The sequence below is a fragment of the Oncorhynchus kisutch genome, linkage group LG4, assembly GCF_002021735.2.
Source record: "Oncorhynchus kisutch isolate 150728-3 linkage group LG4, Okis_V2, whole genome shotgun sequence".
NCBI classification, from domain to species: Eukaryota; Metazoa; Chordata; class Actinopteri; order Salmoniformes; family Salmonidae; genus Oncorhynchus; species Oncorhynchus kisutch.
In genome coordinates this window covers 75,104,458-75,124,082 of record NC_034177.2, presented here as the reverse complement: position 1 = coordinate 75,124,082, position 19,625 = coordinate 75,104,458, and the positions used below count along the sequence as shown (strand labels likewise).

The window sequence follows — 19,625 nt, the reverse complement described above, 5'->3', positions numbered from 1 at the left end:
TCTTGGGTATGATGCTACAAGCTTGGCACACCTGTATTTGGGGAGTTTCTCCCATTCTTCTCTGCAGATCCTCTCAAGCTCTGTCAGGTTGGATGGGGAGCGTTGCTGCACAGCTATTTTCAGGTCTCTCCAGAGATGTTCGATCGGGTTCAAGTCCGAGCTCTGGCTGGACCACTCAAGGACATATAGAGTCCCGAAGCCACTCCTGCGTGGTCTTGGACGTGTGCTTATGGTCATTGTACTGTTGGAAGGTGAACCTTCACCACAGTCTGAGGTCCTGAGCGCTCTGGAGCAAGTTTTCATCAAGGATCTCTCTGTACTTTGCTCCGTTCATCTTTGCCTCGATCCTGACTAGTCTCCCAGTCCCTGCCACTGAAAAACATCCCCACAGCATGATTCTGCCACCACCATGCTTCACCGTAGGGATGGTGCCTGGTTTCCTCCAGATGTGACGCTTGGCATTCAGGCCAAAGAATTCAATCTTGGTTTCAACGGACCAGAGAATCTTGTTTCTCATGGTCTGAGAGTCTTTAGGTGACTTTTGGCAAACTCCAAGCAGGCTGTTATGTGCCTTTTACTGATTAGTGGCTTCCGTCTGGCCGCTCTACCATAAAGACCTGATTGGTGGAGTGTTGCAGAGATGGTTATCATTTTGGAATGTTCGCCCATCTCCACAGAGGAACTCTGGAGCTCTGGTCACCTCCCTGATCAAGGCCCTTCTCCCCCGATTTCTCAGTTTGGCAGGGCGGCCAGCTCTGGGAAGAGCCTTGGTGTTTCCAAACTTCTTCCATTTAAGAATGATGAAGGCCACTGTGTTTTTGGGGACCATCAATGCACCCTTCCCCAGTTCTGTGCCTCGACATAATCCTGTCTCGGAGCTCTACGGACAATTCCATCGACCTCACTGGCTTGGTTTTTGCTCTGACATGCACTGTCAACTGTGGGACCTTATCTAGACAGGTTTGTGCCTTTCCATATCATGTCCAATCAATTAAATTTACCACAGGTGGACTCCAATCAAGTTGTAGAAACATCAAGGATGATTAATGGAAACAAGATGCACTTGAGCTCAATTACAAGTCTCATAGCAAAGGGTCTGAATACTTATGTAAATAAGTATACATTTGCAAAAACATTACAAATTTTAAAAACTATTTTCGCTTCGTCATTATGGGGTATTTTGTGTAGATTGCTGAGGATTTATTTAATCTTTAACCTTTAAAATAAGGCTTTAAAATAACTAAATGTGGAAAAAGTCAAGAGGTCTGAATACTTTCCGAAGGCACTGAATGTCTAACCTCTCCAATGTTGATTGGAATAGAATAAAGCCCTACATACATTTCTAACTTTGATTACATGTTGCCTGTGATCACTGTCAGAACTGAAGAAGCAGGACACAAATATGTTTTCCTAAAAACTTTACGTGCGAGCACGGCCATAGGCCACTTCAACATAAGGAGAGGAAACTACTACATGTAGTTCACTACTAACCCAACACTGATGTTGGGTGACGTTTAACTGCCCAACTTCATAATGAGTAGGCCAAATGAAATATTTTCCTTGATCACGAGGCTCGATCTGACCTTCTACAGTAGGCACTGTTGATATGCTCTACCGTTATTTTATATTGACAAACTTGTGACGTCTTTCATTAAAAAAATTGATATGTGTAAGTCGCCACTCTGTGGCTATGTGTCGAGAGTAGTGATAAAGACCAAAATGGTGTTCAAAAAAGCCTACCCATGAATGTAATATGAGCCTGCCTGCATCTCAGAGATACTGTTCTGCTATGAATCACCTGACGGCATATTGATGACGGGCTGTTCTAGGGGCCGGACTCTGGTCTTATCACACTGGTGCAGGTGGTAGTGGTGCTGGAGGTGTTAAGGCCTGACACTTTGATGGAGAGGCTGAGGGGACCTGCACGGAGGCCTTGCAAACAACTCTCACATTTGCTCATGACTCACAGGCATTAAGAGGGCAGAGTAAAATACTACAAGTGTCGCTTTCAGAGACAATGGCGACACATCATGATTACAAAAAGTGAGACAAATAGTTTGAGTTTTAGCAACCCCCAATTTGTAAATGATTGACTTTCATAGACAGCTGGTGATGTAAATGGTAGTTTAATGTTCCAAATATCCAAGACATAAGAGAGTGGAGAAGCAGAATGGAATGGGGATCCAACATTTTGTCTCTAGTAGTTGTGTAGGCTGTCCAGTCATTCTGGGTAGATTACAGGGTTGATTATAGTACCAAGAAGTACTCTCTCCCCTCTGGTTGTGAAGCACATATGATCTGTGCTGCTGCTCTAGTTTCAACTGTTCTGCCTTATTATTATTCGACCATGCTGGTCATTTATGAACATTGAACATCTTGACCATGTTCTGTTATAATCTCCACCCGGCACAGCCAGAAGAGGACTGGCCACCCCACATAGCCTGGTTCCTCTCTAGGTTTCTTCCTAGGTATTGGCCTTTCTAGGGAGTTTTTCCTAGCCACTGTGCTTCTCCACCTGCATTGCTTGCTGTTTGGGGTTTTAGGCTGGGTTTCTGTACAGCACTTTGAGATATCAGCTGATGTACGAAGGGCTATATAAATAAATTTGATTTGATTTGATTTGATCACAAATACATGTGTTTTTCTTCCAAAAGGCACAAAAATGCAGTGCATGCACTCATGAGATAACTGGAAGACATTAGTGGAAATTGTTCATGCCTCTTCTTGGTTTACGTAATACTAAAAGGCTGACACCCAACAAATCATAGGGCGGAAATTAAATGGACAAACTGGTCTCTCAATGGAAATTAGATTTGTGAATGAACTTGGGAGTATGGGTGGGGCACACTCTAACTCAACTGGGGGTAGAAGAGCTGTTAAAATGTTTCCAGGAAGTTACATCAAGTTTTGGAATTTTACATTTGGCATGAAGACACACTGGCATTCCCTTGAGGACAACAAAGAGGGCAGTTCAAAACCAACCCTCCCCCAGACAAGCTTTAAATAGCTGTAGTGTTTTATTGGCAACAGAGCAGTGGAACAACAGAGCAGTGGAACAACAGAGCAGTGGAACAACAGAGCAGTGGAACAACAGAGCAGTGGAACAACAGAGCAGTGGAACAACAGAGCAGTGGAACAACAGAGCAGTGGAACAACAGAGCAGTGGAACAACAGAGCAGTGGAACAACAGAGCAGTGGAACAACAGAGCAGTGGAACAACAGAGCAGTGGAACAACTCAGCCATTACATGCACATAACTTCTAACTCAAGTGCCCTCAAACAAACTTACAAATTGGTGTAAAGTCTGAAATGACTGACCAGAGAGAAGAGTAAGTGGTCAAAATATGAATATACTGCTGTGACCGTTTTCTTGATTAGAAAAATGACTTAGAGGGGTCTTTCAGAGGGAAAACAAGCAAGCATATGTTGTCCTTGCAAATAAACTGATTTATACTCTTCCTGTATAGACATAATCAGCATATATCTGTCACAAACAAACCTAAAGACTTACACCCGGGAATGAAAAAGCAACAGTGGAGTGAATTGTAGGGCAGTAAACAGGAGGGATGTTCATTTTTATATAATTACTGCTGATCTGTATCTGTAGAATCAAAACAAACATTCACCTTTTTTGGACTTGGCGCCGATCTTCAGTTTGGAAGGCCACGCTATCTGTGTTTTGGTTTCATCCATGACCTGAAATAGATATTGGTCATATTTAATAAAAGGAAAAAGAAAGTGTTATTACATATCTTAGTTCAAAAGTACAGAAATGGAGATCAGCAAACCGATAATTGCGCCATAATTCTTCTTGAGTGCCTATACTGTAGTCTGTTTAGATTACCAATTTTACATGACAGATGATAACTGCATGGTACACATTGCTATATACACACACATCTTAACACAGGTGCCATTTTAAACAATCTCGTGTGGGCAGATTTTGCGTGTAGACTGAAGAATCTGCAGGGACTGAATGCGATGCATGAGATAACTAGCATCATTACATTTGGGGGGTTTTCTTCACTGGTTATTTGGACCCATCAGGATTGGACGAAGGGGGTGCTTCAACTCTTGTGCTTTGCGCCTGGGTGTGTGTGTGTGTGGGGGGGGGGGGGCTGAGAGTTTCCTTTTGAGAGGGTGGAGACTTCATTTTGCCGGAGCTCACAATTTCTAACATGTACGAACACAAAAGTTAATCACGCAGCTGATCAAATTATGCAAGATTTTACTTCAGGGTTAAAATAGATTATTTTAAACATAAGAGATCCAGCCTCACTTCAAATAAACAGTATTAAATGAGGACCACGTTCTAGTCAGCATTGGCCAGAAACATTCACAATTCTGCTGTTTTAATGGCTGATTGAATGTGGCTTGAAGCTTGTCTAAACTTGGGACAATGCCTCACTGCCTTACACCTCCTCTAACCTCTTGCCATGCTGACTTTGGAGAGCACCTACAAAGAGAGGTCTACCATCAACAATTTTCTAAAAAGGCCTTGCATTCTGAAGGAGAGAACGTGCGCGAAAGTCAAACTCAAAAAAGGAAACTGGAGAAATGAACCAGAATGGTGGAGAAATGGTACGATCAAGCCAAAACGTGCCTTTTGATATAAAAACTTACTGAAACAAATGTTTCCCGGTGGTACTCAGTGACGAAAAAAAGCTGACATCTACATATTTTCTGAAGTGGACTGGGTGTTGTTGGTTTAGGAAAACGTGAAACGTGTCAGCTGCATTCTGTGAAAGCCTGTTGACTAGCCTACCCATTGTAACCAGGAGCATTTGCACGAATGTGAAACAAAAAATAACCCCCAAAAAAGAAAGTGCAAAGTCCGAGAGGACAGAGTATGCTATTCTGAGGTACTGCACTCCTCATCCACACGCTCATGAGGCCGCTCACCTTTGCCTAACTTCCTGAACATTGACTGAGGATCACACAGTTAAGCCCTGAGAAACACAAACCATCTGCATCGCCTTATGGAGACCTGCTGACTGGTGGTTCACATTAGAAATGAATATTTCTCAAAACCATTCATCTCCAAAACACAGAGATCTGTCCTTGTCCTCAATTTCCTTGTTTTTACAAAAGGTCCTGTCGTGATTGTTTGCTTTAACGCGTACCGGGGGCTCGTGTTTTGGAGAAGGAATGAACTGAGACTGGCTTGGACACGTGAGCGCCTTATGACTGTTCCCTCATGCAGTATGAAGCTGATCCATGTTTTTCCTGGGCTTCAGTGGTTATGCAAGGACCTCACATGGAAACCCATGCAGAGAGGGACAACATGCTTACTGTAAATGTCCCCATCTATGGTCAGGATTGTACAGTACTTACTCATTAGAGTAACTGCCACATTGCTGGATCTATGGTCCCTATTTATGTATTGAACTGCATTTCTAAGAAGAATACTAAAGAACAGCCTTCATTCTACAATTTCCTATCTTCATGCAGCACAGTATTCATAGGGGAAATGTCCAAATTCCTCCATATGTTTGGGAAGTGGGCCTGCATGGTATCCTCTAAACACCCTCCAAACTGACTGACAGATTTTCCAGCAGCAGTCTCAAACACCAGTAGGGCAGTGCTAGTTGAACGTGTGCCTTTTCACTCCGGTATTCCACACTGTTAAAGACCACTGATGGTTGAGCGGACGGCCCTTCAAGCCTCACTGAGTTTCTCAAACATACTATAATCACACAAATATGGAAAGTGAAGTGGAGCATAAAGAATGGCTACATAATAATGGGGTAATTGGATGCCTGACAATCTTACTTTGAGCTTGCAATAAGATTGACAAAAAATATTGGTCCTAGTTATTGCAGGGCCCCATGTAAACATGCATAACAATATTGCATTTCAACCATTTCAAATTATCTAGTCAATTCAATTGCAAAGGTAAGATTTATTGTACCTGTGAAAAAGTAGCCTATACAAAATACAACTCAATATCTGGTAGGAGTTGGGCTTAGTTATTCATTTGCAGTGTTAACAAATCACAGATGGACTGATGCATCCACATAGTTCTTCTATGTAGCATCACTGATTGTGGAGCCGATTCATAATACAAACACTACAAACTTATGTTTTGGAAGAAAAAAAAACTACTATTTTTATGAAAAATCTCAATTTAACCTGGTTGTTATGTCTCTGCCTTCTTCATTGAAACCAATAAAACAAATCCACTACAGTATTGGCAGCCAAAAAAAGGCTTCCACCATATATCACATTCCTACAGTATAACAAATGTGTCTTGTTGAGTTGCATATTTCCCTTTCTCACTAAAGACCTTGGCTCATGTTACTGGTCTTGGGTATTATCTTCATCTAATAGCAGGAAAAGCCCCTGCCAAGCTGGAGTTCTCATGAAAGCTCTTGGCTGTGGCACTTCTAACCATTTTACAGGATAATACCAATAAAATAGAGATCCAGGAAGGTAGTCTTTTGGGTGAAGGGAAAATAAACATAATTTTGGATGTATTTCCTTCCTAACGAACAGAATAGAGCAGTTTGTTTTCTGAATTGGACAGATACTAATTTACCAGATTCTAACATGATAGGACTTTGTGGAAACAACGTTTTGCTTCCAACTATGAGGACGACATGGTATACAGTTGACCTCTAATAATCGTGGACTCCGTTGTACCATTTTACACTGGAAAATCTAGCCCCAGGGATATCCAAATCCAAGATTTGCATCAGAGATTTATCTCCGTTTCTCTCCCACATTGTCTTCATCATGATACACAAGTTAGCATCTTATCGTACATTTTATATGAACCCCCCATATACTTTTCTTCCATAAACACGTGCTCCCACTCAACTGTATAACTAAAACACATCTCTAGAACATTTTGTTCTTCAGGAATTTCTGCTCTGATCCCCTCCCCCATTTGGACCTTTCCCTCCCCAATTGTATCAGTCTCATGAGCCAATAAATGGGGTTTCTGCTTTTTGTCACCGAGGTATTCATCTTAATTCCACAAAATGATTGTCCCGGTGAAGAAACCCAACTCGTCTTTTCACTCCATGTGGCACTTTTAAGTTCTTCAGCTACACCAGTACATATGTAATGCATTTCTACCAAAAATATTGACATTGGCAAAACTACACACAATCCAGGAATGGCCAGGGAATGGGCTATGATCAGATACTGTATGATATAACATGATAAAATGGATACAGGAATTGTATAATGTCACATAGCAACATGCAAGGCAACACAATAGTTATGAGATGACCACTGTCCGTTGTTGCGTCTATTCAGGAAATGTATGCCTCAGAGTAAAGGCCTGGCATGTTTGGAAAGCCAGCTAATGCAAAGCAGTGCAGAACCCTATGAAAATGATGTCAAATGATTGAAATTGTGATGAACCAGACACCCTTGTGTTTATAGAGGTATATGCAATTATACAGTTTCCAATGTCCAAACTTTACAGCCCATCCAATTTATTTCTCTCTATAGGGTCTTGTTCAGGAACTTTCTTCCTCTTCATAGTTGCTGTTCTTGGCAAGGCCATACAGATGGGAGTGATTTCAGACAGACCACACACCATTTTAAGGGTGGATGGCGTTTATTTTTATGAAGGCGCCAGCAAATACCTTTCAAATGGGTCAGATATTTGCACAAATTAGGTTAACTATACATTTAATGTTCCACTCTTTAGTCTTTCTACTACCACACCCTTTTCAAATAATGCATACGTCTAGCGTTATGATCAGTTTCATAACAAGTTATGATGATTGGATCTTGCAGGAGGTGCAGTTACATACTGTAACCCAAATCGAACAGGATGTCATTATGGCAATGTCATAAAAACAGCCACATGTGCTCGGTGCACGTGAGTTTATACAAGTGTGTGTGTGTGGCACGATGGCAATCAACATGGATGGAGTGGACTTTCTTCCTGTATCGAATTGGTGCAGCTGTGGATTCAGATTGTGTGTGTGTGTATATGTGTGTGTTAGAGAGAGACAGAGAGGGTTTAGGAAGGTAAAGCGATGTGGGCGGGAATTGAGAGATCGCTTCTGTTGAAACAGGAGAACTGAGAGCAGAGGATCTTAGTTAGTGATCCATCCATGGTTTTCATCCAATGAGACTGATTGGATGAATTGAACGTGTGCCAACAATCCATGTGCTAACTCTCACAAGCTCCATTATTTTTGGGGAGAAGACATTTACCTTAAGGCACTCAACTAATATGTGCATAGTTTAAAAAAGAATCCAAAATTAAGAGCTACTGCACAATATCTTCCACTGTTTCAAACCAGAGATTATACAAATACTCTCGTTAGAGTCATTGAGTTTCAGAGTGTTTGTACTTTAAGTATTTTTCAAAGTAAGTAATTGAACTTTTACTTGGGTTTTGAATGGAGCATTGTATTTCGCTACCTTTTTAAAATCATCCGTTACAGAGTACAATTTTGGAGGCTATCCATGATAGATGATTATGAGTGCATGGAAAGATTGCTAGTCCTTTGGAGCCAGAAAAAAAACTCATTGTTTAATCATTGCCCAATCAAATCCAAATTTCACACATTGTGCCATTACAGGGTCAATCAAATCAAGCTGTGCATACAAACTGAACGATGATGGGTCGAAAGATTTTCAAAAAGTCAGAAAGAACTTAGTTTAGTTTGAGACATATCGTGAAAGGGAGGAAACATTTTAATTTAATCAGAAGCCACTGCCAGATTTCTGGATTGGGCTGCGCTCAGAGTATCCTGCCTTGGCAAATCACACTGTTAAGACACTGATGCCCTTTGCAACCACGTACCTGTGTAACCGGTGTGAAATGGCTAGCTAGTTAGCGGGGTGCGCGTTAATAGCGCTTCAATCGGTGAAGTCACTTGCTCTGAGACCTTGAAGTAGTTGTTCCCCTTGCTCTGCAAGGGCCGCAGCTCTTGTGAAGCGATGGGTAACGGTGCTTCTTGGGTGACTGTTGTCGATGTGTGCAGAGGGTCCCTGGTTCAAGCCCAGGCAGGGGTGAGGAGTGGGACGGAAGCGAAACTGTTACATATGTGAGAGAGGATTCTCGGCCCTCATTAGCATGAAAACTAAATACAGGCACAGACAGTGTGTGGAAAACTTAAGACTGAGACTCTCTCCAATACAACCCAACATTGCAGAGTTACGTGCATCCTTTCAAGCACACCCTTCTCAATAACCTATGGTGAGTTATTCACAATTTTCGATGAACAAATAAGGTTTTATATGTAAGATGGTTATATAAAGAGCATTGATTATTATTATAATATTATTTGTGCCCTGGTCCTATAAGAACTCTTCGTCACTTCCCACGAGCCAGGTTGTGACACTAATCACACTAATTTTTAGGTTTAATAAATGTATCTTATAGTGTGTGTGTGTGGCAGGCTTACAATGGCAAAAAAATAAATTTGAGAGTGCGCTGACCCTGTGCTAGAGGGGGTACGCAGCTGGAGGTTGAATGTTTGAAGGGGTACGGGACTATAAAACGTTTTGGAACCACTGCTCTAATGAAACAGGCAGGGAGTGCGGCTCGACCCCTCAACCTTCAGTCCCGAAGCCCAGCGAGCCAGCGAGGGTTCCACAAAAGCATGCTCAAGTGTGCGCTCATAAACCAGGGTCGCTACACTACTACCTTCATGCTAGACCTCACAGGACACAGTCTTGCAGGAGTGCGCTCACCGGTCAAGCACACGCTCTGTCGTGGATGTGAGGTCCGATCACTTCCGACACCAATATATAGTACTGAAACAGGCATGGAGTGCAGCTCGAACCCTCAACCTTCTGGCACCAAACCCAGCGCGCCAACTACTCTGCCACAAAAGCGCTTATAAAATCAGGGTCGCTGCAATACGTTACTGTTAGCCTAGTTGTCTAGCATGCTAACATTAGCAAACGATCCTTGCAGTTAAGGTAGCTATAATGGCTAACCACCACCTGATGATGATAGCCGTTATGGCTAGCACGTCGATATGACTGTGTGTGGTGGTGGCTAGCTAGCCATGTAAGTTATCTGGGCTAACTAACAACATTAGTCTAACATCCATAAGTGACGTAGCGAGCTAGCTAGTTAACGTTGGCTTGCTTGGTCATGACATTCAGTATTTAGAGAATCCTAGGATTTTTTGCTATGTACTGTAGCTATTTTGTCTGTGTAAATTAGAATACCGTTCATCTAAAAGCCAGAGACTCAGTAAGTCTAACTGTGCATAATATACCTGTGTGAGTGTACACAGTAGGTACAGCTAGACATAGACTCATCTCAACATTAGACAACTTTTTAGGTCTGAGAACAACTGACAAAGGTCACTCTAGTCACAGGAACTGGGAATAATAACAATGGAAAGTCTGTTTGGTCTATTATAATGTCAGTGATATGATTAATTAAGTTGCCACATGAAGCAGAATTTGTTGAAATATTTGACACTACACAGATTTGGTCTATCTGAAGCATCATCTTGACACAATGACAGAGGTTGAGACAGAGCAACAGAGGCAGCATTCATCTGATGAAGAAGGTGCCGAGAAGGTCACAAGGTACAGGGGGAGCTGGATGGGTACCTTGCATGTGTGTCAGACAAGATGAACATGCTTCATTCCTTTCCATACATAAAGAAGCTGTCCCTCAAACTGAACACAGGCCTGCCTGCCTCTGACGCTTGTGAGTGTCTTTTTAGCTGTGTTGGAGTGCTCTTTATTGCAAAGCGAGCCCGGATAAACTCGATTCACAAAATCAGGCCCTGATAAAACTGAACAGCAAGTTCAGAGAAACGTGACGGCGTTAGAACATAATGGCCGTGTTTTTGCTCAAGGAACACTACATCACCTAAATGTACTCTGTATGTAGCCTATATATAGTTAAATCAATCAATCTAATACAATATCTATAGCCCCCAACATCGATAGCCCCTTCTCTACTCCAGGAGGGTTTTCTCAAACATTTCTATTTCCATGATGTTCTGTGATTACCTTCAGAGCTAATTTGACATCAAATCCTTTAGGTATGTCCAGTGTCCCAGCACTCCCCATTTGGCCTTTGTATGGGTGAGTGAGGGAATGGGGAAGTGAATGAGTGAAGAGCGTAAATGGGTGATTTTTTTTGTATATGTACTTTATGCTTATAATTAATCAATACATGATTTATTTTCAAATATGAATAGTATTGACAAATTCAGTTATTTTCTACACAGATGTACCTTGCTGCAACTCAAACAAAATGAACTTAGTTCATACTGGTACATTACTTTTCTCTTACTTTTTCAATGTATTGCATGGAAAATATCATGTGTAACAACGTTCAGGTAACCTTAGCGAAATTAGCTATAAAGGTCAATGTTTTTATTTTAAAAGTTACAAAATTACCTTTACTCTGAGTACTTTTTAAATGAGCTACTTTGTACTTTTACTTGAGTAGTTTTTTTTATACTAGTAGTTTGCTTGAGTCAAATTTCATTAAAGTAACAAATCAGATCAAATTGTATTGGTCACATATTTAGCAGATGTTATTGCGGGTGTAGCGAAAGGCTTGTGTTCCTAGCTCCAACAGTAACAGTACTTCTAGTGGAGTAGGATTTTTCAGTACTCTTTTCACTTGTTACAACATAAAAAGTGACTAGGTATCTACAGAGGAACGAACCAATTTAGATGGCTATCGGATTGCTGCAATGGACACCTCACAAAGACATCACTGATTGCTTCACTGCAATGTGATGACTCATTTTCACCTTTTCTCCAATTTCTTCCTCACTCTATCCCTCTAGTTTCTACAAAAATGATCTAAATAGTTTCCTTTCACACTAGCTTAGCAGCACAAAACTACAGGGCTGCGTTGTATTCCTAAACAAATGAAGTAGAATCCTCCTGGCCTCAGATCACAGTGAAAAGTGCTCGTATATCAAGCTGGCGTTGTTTACAGAACCACAGGCGAGGGATAAGGAGGGAGGGACTGGCTCAGCACTGAAAGACATTTGACAAAAGCCTCCACTAAAGTTCTGTGGTCCATAGTCTACCATTCCAACTCTTCACGGTCCGAAATTAGATGGCCTAATAGCCTGTTGAACTGTTCAATGGTCCATGGTCTTTGAGTTAAAATGTCACCCGTCTTTCAGATAGGGAAATCAGTGATCAGTAAAGATCCCATGGCACTTATCGTAAGAGTAGGGGTGTTAACCCCCGGTGTCCTGGCTAAATATCTAATCTGGCCCTCATACAGTCATGGCCCCCTAATCATCCCCAGTTTCCAATTGGCTCATTTATCCCCCTCTATCATGTAACTATTCCCCTGGTCATTGCTGTAAATGAGAATGTGTTCTCAGTCAACTTACCTGGTAAAATAAATATTTTTTAAATGCAGTTCCACATTTTATTATAGCTAATCTTGGTTACCAGGAAGTAAAATTCTCACAGTCTGTCAATTCCTGTTTTATACACAAATCTGTCAATGAGAGATTATATAATAGCCTACACATAAAGCATATTGTCCATCAGTCAAATACACCAAAGATCCATATAACAATACATTACAAATGATTTAATACAGTGATCTGAGTGGGAAACAATGCTTGGACCCAGCATGAGAGCTGGCCTGGACTGAACGGAAGACGAACAGACAGTGAGTAAGAGGGTGATCTACCACAGGCAAATCTTTTTTTTCTTTGCAAACTGCTTTCCTCAAAAAGACAATGTGTGTGTGTGTGTGTGAGTGGAGTGGAGGGGTGAGAGAAAATCATTGTGTGTGACATATGAGGAACTTCATAAATTTGTGTGTGGTGCATGGGTGTGTTTGAGGAAGGAAAGGGTCAAGTTACACTTTACATTTTCATCAACTTCAAGGTAGTCCACACAAACCTCATACATTTCCTTTCAAATAAAGCGTTCCAGATCTCTACAATGTTTATTTTACTGACATTAATTGGGTCTCTGTGGTTGTCATGCTATCGGAGGAAAATTACAGACCCATTTGAACGGAAATTCTTCAATAAAAACATCACTGTCTGTGTTACTAGTCTTTTAACTTCTGACAGGCATCCATTGGAATGGAGAGTTGGCGTAGGGAGGATTGCATGTGAACTGTGAAGACAGGGCCGTGGCTTTGGAAAAGCATGATTGGCAAGCCGAGGTACCACCTACATTTATGTCAGATAAGTTTAATTGAATGAGCTTCATATTTACAGAGACAAAACATGTCTAGAATTTATGGTAAAAAAAATTATGGGATGACGCATGGTTTGCATTCTTGGTTTTGAAATAGCTGTAGGGACAGTTAAATTGCTTCCTGCTTTGACATTTAAATAAACTTGCCTCAAAACCAGACAAAGAATGCCAACTTAGTATGTTAATGGACTTTAATTAACTATGTGGAGGAAGTTCAAACACTTCAGGAAACAGCACTTTAGACAGGAGCAGTGCATTCAAACACTTTTCCATTTTCATTCAGGCAATTACTTAGGTTCCTATGCAATAGCATAGAGCAGACTAGTACAAACTAAACGGAGTCTTAGAAAAATAGGAAACTATTTAATGCTAACACAGTATGACAACAAAACAGATGAATGTGTATAGTGTATGAATGCGTATTGCATCAGTCTCTGTACATTCCCTAATTGTGGAGAGTGGTCCATTTTTGGTCTATCGAATGTGCAGCCTCAGCCTGTCAAACACATGCCTGACTAGTGCAATGTCCACAATAATATCAGGTACAATAGTTTCAACAAAAAGTAATACTAACTTATCTGAAAGTCTTTGTTCTGTTATCAGGACCCTATTAGGGGAACACCTGACACTTTAATTTCACCACCTGAGTGTTCTCCTCTGGACATCCAAACACAATAATACAGACTCGAGACTTACCTTCTGAAAGAAGTCCTCGCCACCATTGACTCTTCCCTCAGTTGCCGCTGTAGAGGAGAGGGAAAAGGAACAATTCATGAAACCACCAACTGTTAAATATACAGTAATGTATAACATTCACAGAGCCAAATCACGCTCGGGTTAACTAATGTCCTGAGAATGTGTGGATAACAGGACTAAATCCCCAAAAGTATCTCATTTTTGGATTTAGAAAGAAGTCAAATTCATTCTTGATAAACCTTAAAATTAGATGCAGCTTCCTTCTAACAAATTGCTGAACTTTGTATAAAAGGTCTCAGTGCTATACTACCATGATGGGAGATCCATCTTTTTGGGATATTCACACAATTTGACAGACAATGTCTGTGGTATCATAAGGGTGGCATTAGAAATGTTAGCTACAAGAGAAATTACTGACATATCTGGCAGAGCACACGCTTTTGTAGGGATATCCCTGAGTACAACAACTATTATTTTAAAGACTTGCAATGAAAAAAATACTCAAGACCTCTGTAAAATATGGCACGGAACAGTTTCCTAACCACAGTGAATACAATACTTTGTTTATGATACAGATACATCTACACATCCATTTGTCTGGCCTGTGGCTTTTCTGTTGATGTAAAATACATAGTTATTCTCCTGAGTGCATTCATATGTTCATCCGTCATTTAAGGCAGTTGATGCAAAGATGGTAATGATGCGTTTCTCTATTTTCTTGGTAGATTTAACACATTTTCAGAGAAACTGGGTCAGGAGCACCGCAGCACTGGTGTACAGTGATACATATTGGCCTTGGTGTAATGACAAGAATGATGTTATGGTTAAGGGTAATTCCACAGTAAGAGAGTGACACAGACTGATTTTTCACTTCAAAATCTTTGTCAAGCAAACCAATGATTGCAAAGTTAAACAAACCGTACAATTCTATGCACAAGGACTACTTTTAACAATTCCCACTGAACATTTTACAAAACACATTTACTGGAAGAACAGCGCATATGCAAAATCTGGTAACAGAATTTTGGTAAAATCTCCCTCTTTTTTTTTTACAAATAAAATTCTTAAAATAAAGTGGTGATCCTAACTGACCTAAGACAGGGAATTTTTACTAGGATTAAATGTCAGGAATTGTGAAAACTGAGTATTTGGATAAGGTGTATGTAAACTTCCGACTTCAACAGTATGTATGTACAGTGGGGAGAACAAGTATTTGATACAATCCCGATTTTGCATGTTTTCCTACTTACAAAGCATGTAGAGGTCTGTAATTTTATCATAGGTACACTTCAACTGTGAGAGACGGAATCTAAAACAAAAATCCAGAAAATCACATTGTATGATTTTTAAGTAATTAATTTGCATTTTATTGCATGACATAAGTATTTCATACATCAGAAAAGCAGAACTTAATATTTGGTACAGAAACCTTTGTTTGCAATTACAGAGATCATATGTTTCCTGTAGTTCTTGACCAGGTTTGCACACACTGCAGCAGGGATTTTGGCCCACACCTCCATACAGACCTTCTCCAGATCCTTCAGGTTTCGGGGCTGTCGCTGGGCAATACGGACTTTCAGCTCCTTCCAAAGAAGTTCTATTGGGTTCAGGTCTGGAGACTGGCTAGGCCACTCCAGGACCTTGAGATGCTTCTTATGGAGCCACTCCTTAGGTTGCCCTGGCTGTGTGTTTCGGGTCGTTGTCATGCTGGAAGACCCAGCCACGACCCATCTTCAATGCTCTTACTGAGGGAAGGAGGTTGTTGGCCAAGATTGCGATACATGGCCCCATCCATCCTCCCCTCAATACGGTGCAGTCGTCCTGTCCCCTTTGCAGAAAAGCATCCCCAAAGAATTATGTTTCCACCTCCATGCTTCATGTTTGGGATGGTGTTGTTGGGGTTGTACTCATCCTTCTTCTTCCTCCAAACACGGTGAGTGGAGTTTAGACCAAAAAGCTCTATTTTTGTCTCATCAGACCACATGACCTTCTCCCATTCCTCCTCTGGATCATCCAGATGGTCATTGGCAAACTTCAGACAGGCCTGGACATGTGCTGGCTTGAGCAGGGGGACCCTGCGTGCGCTGCAGGATTTTAATCCATGACGGCGTAGTGTGTTACTAATGGTTTTCTTTGAGACTGTGGTCCCAGTTCTCTTCAGGTCATTGACCAGGTCCTGCCGTGTAGTTCTGGGCTGATCCCTCACCTTCCTCATGATCAGTGATGCCCCACGAGGTGAGATCTTGCATGGATCCCCATACAGAGGGTGATTGACAGTCATCATGAACTTCTTCCATTTTCTAATAATTGCACCAACAGTTGTTGCCTTCTCACCAAGCTGCTTGCCTATTGTCCTGTAGCCCATCCCAGCCTTGTGCAGGTCTACAATTTTATCCCTGATGTCCTTACACAGCTCTCTGGTCTTGGCCATTGTGGAGAGGTTGGAGTCGGTTTGATTGAGTGTGTGGACAGGTGCAGTTAATACAGGTAATGAGTGGAGAACAGGAGGGATTCTTAAAGAAAAACTAACAGGTCTGTGAGAGCCGGAATTCTTACTGGTTGATAGGTGATCAAATACTTATGTCATGCAATACAATTGCATACAATGTGATTATCAGAATTTTGGTTTTAGATTGTTTTAGATTAGTCTCTCACAGTTGAAGTGTACCTATGATAAAAATTAGTCCTCTACATGCTTTGTAAGTAGGAAAACCTGCAAAATCTTCAGTGTATCAAATACGTGTTCTCCCCAGTGTGTGTGTATACACTGCTCAAAAGAATAAAGGGAACACTTAAACAACACAATGTAACTCCAAGTCAATCACACTTCTGTGAAATCAAACTGTCCACTTAGGAAGCAACACTGATTGACAATACATTTCACATGCTGTTGTGCAAATGGAATAGACAACAGGTGGAAATTATAGGCAATTAGCAAGACACCCCCAATAAAGGAGTGGTTCTGCAGGTGGTAAACACAGACCATTTCTCAGTTCCTATGCTTCCTGGCTGATATTTTGGTCACTTTTGAATGCTGGCGGTGCTTTCACTCTAGTGGTAGCATGAGACGGAGTCTACAACCCACACAAGTGGCTCAGGTAGTGCAGCTCATCCAGGATGGCACATCAATGCGAGCTGTGGCAAGAAGGTTTGCTGTGTCTGTCAGCGTAGTGTCAAGAGCATGGAGGCGCTACCAGGAGACAGGCCAGTACATCAGGAGACGTGGAGGAGGCCGTAGGAGGGCAACAACCCAGCAGCAGGACCGCTACCTCCACCTTTGTGCAAGGAGGAGCAGGAGGAGCACTGCCAGAGCCCTGCAAAATGACCTCCAGCAGGCCACAAATGTGCATGTGTCTGCTCAAACGGTCAGAAACAGACTCCATGAGGGTGGTATGAGGGCCGACGTCCACAGGTGGGGGTTGTGCTTACGGCCCAACACCGTGCAGGACGTTTGGCATTTGCCAGAGAACACCAAGATTGACAAATTCGCCACTGGCGCCCTGTGCTCTTCACAGATGAAAGCAAGTTCACACTGAGCACGTGACAGACGTGACAGAGTCTGGAGACGCCGTGGAGAATGTTCTGCTGCCTGCAATATCCTCCAGCATGACCGGTTGGGCGGTGGGTCAGTCATGGTGTGGGGTGGCATTTCTTTGGAGGGCCGCACAGCCCTCCATGTGCTCGCCAGAGGTAGCCTGACTGCCATTAGGTACCGAGATGAGCTCCTCAGACCCCTGAGACCATATGCTGGTGCGGTTGGCCCTGGGTTCCTCCTAATGCAAGACCTCACGTGGCTGGAGTGTGTCAGCAGTTCCTGCAAGAGGAAGGCATTGATGCTATGGACTGGCCCGCCTGTTCCCCAGACCTGAATCCAATTGAGCACATCTGGGACATCATGTCTCGCTCCATCCACCAACGCCACGCTGCACCACAGACTGTCCAGGAGTTGGCGGATGCTTTAGTCCAGGTCTGGGAGGAGATCCCTCAGGAGACCATCCGCCTGGAGCATGCCCAGGCGTTGTAGGGAGGTCATACAGGCACTGGGAGGCCACACATACTACTGAGCCTCATTTTGACTTGTTTTAAGGACATTACATCAAAGTTGGATCAGCCTGTAGTGTGGTTTTCCACTTTAATTTTGAGTGTCACTCCAAATCTAGACCTCCATGGGTTGATACATTTGATTTCCATTGATAATCTTTGTGTGATTTTGTTGTCAGCACATTCAACTATGTAAAGAAAAAAGTATTTAATAATATTTCATTCATTCAGATCTAGGATGTGTTATTTTAGTGTTCCCTTTATTTTTTGAACAGTGTATATATAATAAATAAATAAAAATATATACTTTTTTTTGTTTTGTTTGTAATTGTACCCCCTTTTTCTCCCCAATTTTGTGATATCCAATTGGTAGTTACGATTTTGTCTCATCGCTGCAACTCCCAACAGGCTCAGGAAAGGCGAAGGTCAAGTCATGCGCCCTTCGAAACATAACCAGCCAAGCCGGGCTGCTTTTTAACACCTGCTCGCTTAACCTGGAAGCAAGCCGCACCAATGTGTATGAGGAAACACCGTTCAATTGACGACTGTAGTCAGCTTGCAGGCACCCGGCCTGCCACAAGAAGTCGCTAGAGCATGATGAGCCAAGGAAAGCCCCCCGGCCACACCCTCCCCTAACCCAGACGACGCTAAGCCAATTGTGCGCTGCCCTATGGGACTCCCGGTCACAGCCGGCTGTGACACAGCCTGGGATCAAACCCTAGTCTGTAGTGACGCCTCAACACTGACGTAGTGCCTTAGACCGCTGAGCCACACGGAAGGCCACACTATTTATATTTGACAAATTATTTACTTTTTACTCCATACATTTTCCTTGACACCCAAAATGTACTTGTTACATTTTGAATGCTTAGTAAGACAAGAAAATGGTACAATTCACACACTTCAAGAGAACATCCCTGGTCATCCCTACGGCCTCTGATCTGGTGGACTCACTAAACACACATGCTTCGTTGGTAAATTATGTTGTCTGAATGTTGGAGTGTGCCCCTGGCTATCCGTAAAAAACGAAACAAGAAAATGGTGTGGTTTGGTTTGCGTAATAGAAGGAATATTTTATTATTGATACTTTAGTATATTTTAGCAAATACATTTCAAACCAAATACTTTTACTCAAGAAGTATTTTACTGGGTGATTTTCACTTAAGTCATTTTCTAGGTATCTTTACTTTCACTCAAGTGTGACAATTGGGTACTTTTTCCACCACTGCTGCTCGGCTATGGAAACCCATTTCATGAAGCTCCTGACAAACAGTTTTTGTGCTGACGTTGCTTCCAGAGGCAGTTTGGAACTCGGTAGCGAGTGTTGCAACCGAGGACAGACGATTTTTACGCGCTACGCGCTTCAGCCCTCTGTGGTCCCGTTCTGTGAGCTTGTGTGGCCAACCACTTTGCGGCTGAGCCGTTGTTGCTCCTTGACGTTCACTTCACAATAACAGCACTTACAGTTGACCGGCGGCTCTAGCAGGGCAGAAAATTTACGAACTGACTTGTTGGAAAGGTGGCATCCTATGATGGTGCCACTTTGAAAGTCACTGAGCTCTTTAGTAAGGCCATTCTACTGCCAATGTTATCCTATGGAGATTGCATGGCTGTGTGCTCGATTTTATACACCTGTCAGCAACGGGTGTGGCTGAAATAGCCGAATCCACTAATTTGAAGAAGTGTCCACATACTGTTATATAGTATATCTGCTCCAAATTAAGATTCAAATATGTCTGCAGAAAGAATGG

The 19,625-nt window shown here is 42.1% G+C and overlaps 1 protein-coding gene across 12 annotated transcripts in view; it reads right to left on the bottom strand.

The window, feature by feature from the left end:
* LOC109889993 (protein bicaudal C homolog 1) overlaps window positions 1–19,625 on the bottom strand; it is a 78,580-nt gene that overhangs the window by 31,799 nt on the left and 27,156 nt on the right. For all 12 annotated transcript variants that reach the window (XR_004209845.1, XR_004209846.1, XM_020481923.2 and 9 more), the window contains exons 2-3: window positions 13,834–13,880; window positions 3,627–3,696 (exon numbers count right to left, since the gene is read on the bottom strand). Coding sequence is in view for 10 of the 12 variants with exons in the window: in XM_020481923.2 (XP_020337512.1) it covers window positions 3,627–3,696; window positions 13,834–13,880 (117 nt within the window). In the remaining 2 variants the exon portion in view is untranslated. The remainder of the gene's footprint in view (window positions 1–3,626; window positions 3,697–13,833; window positions 13,881–19,625) is intronic.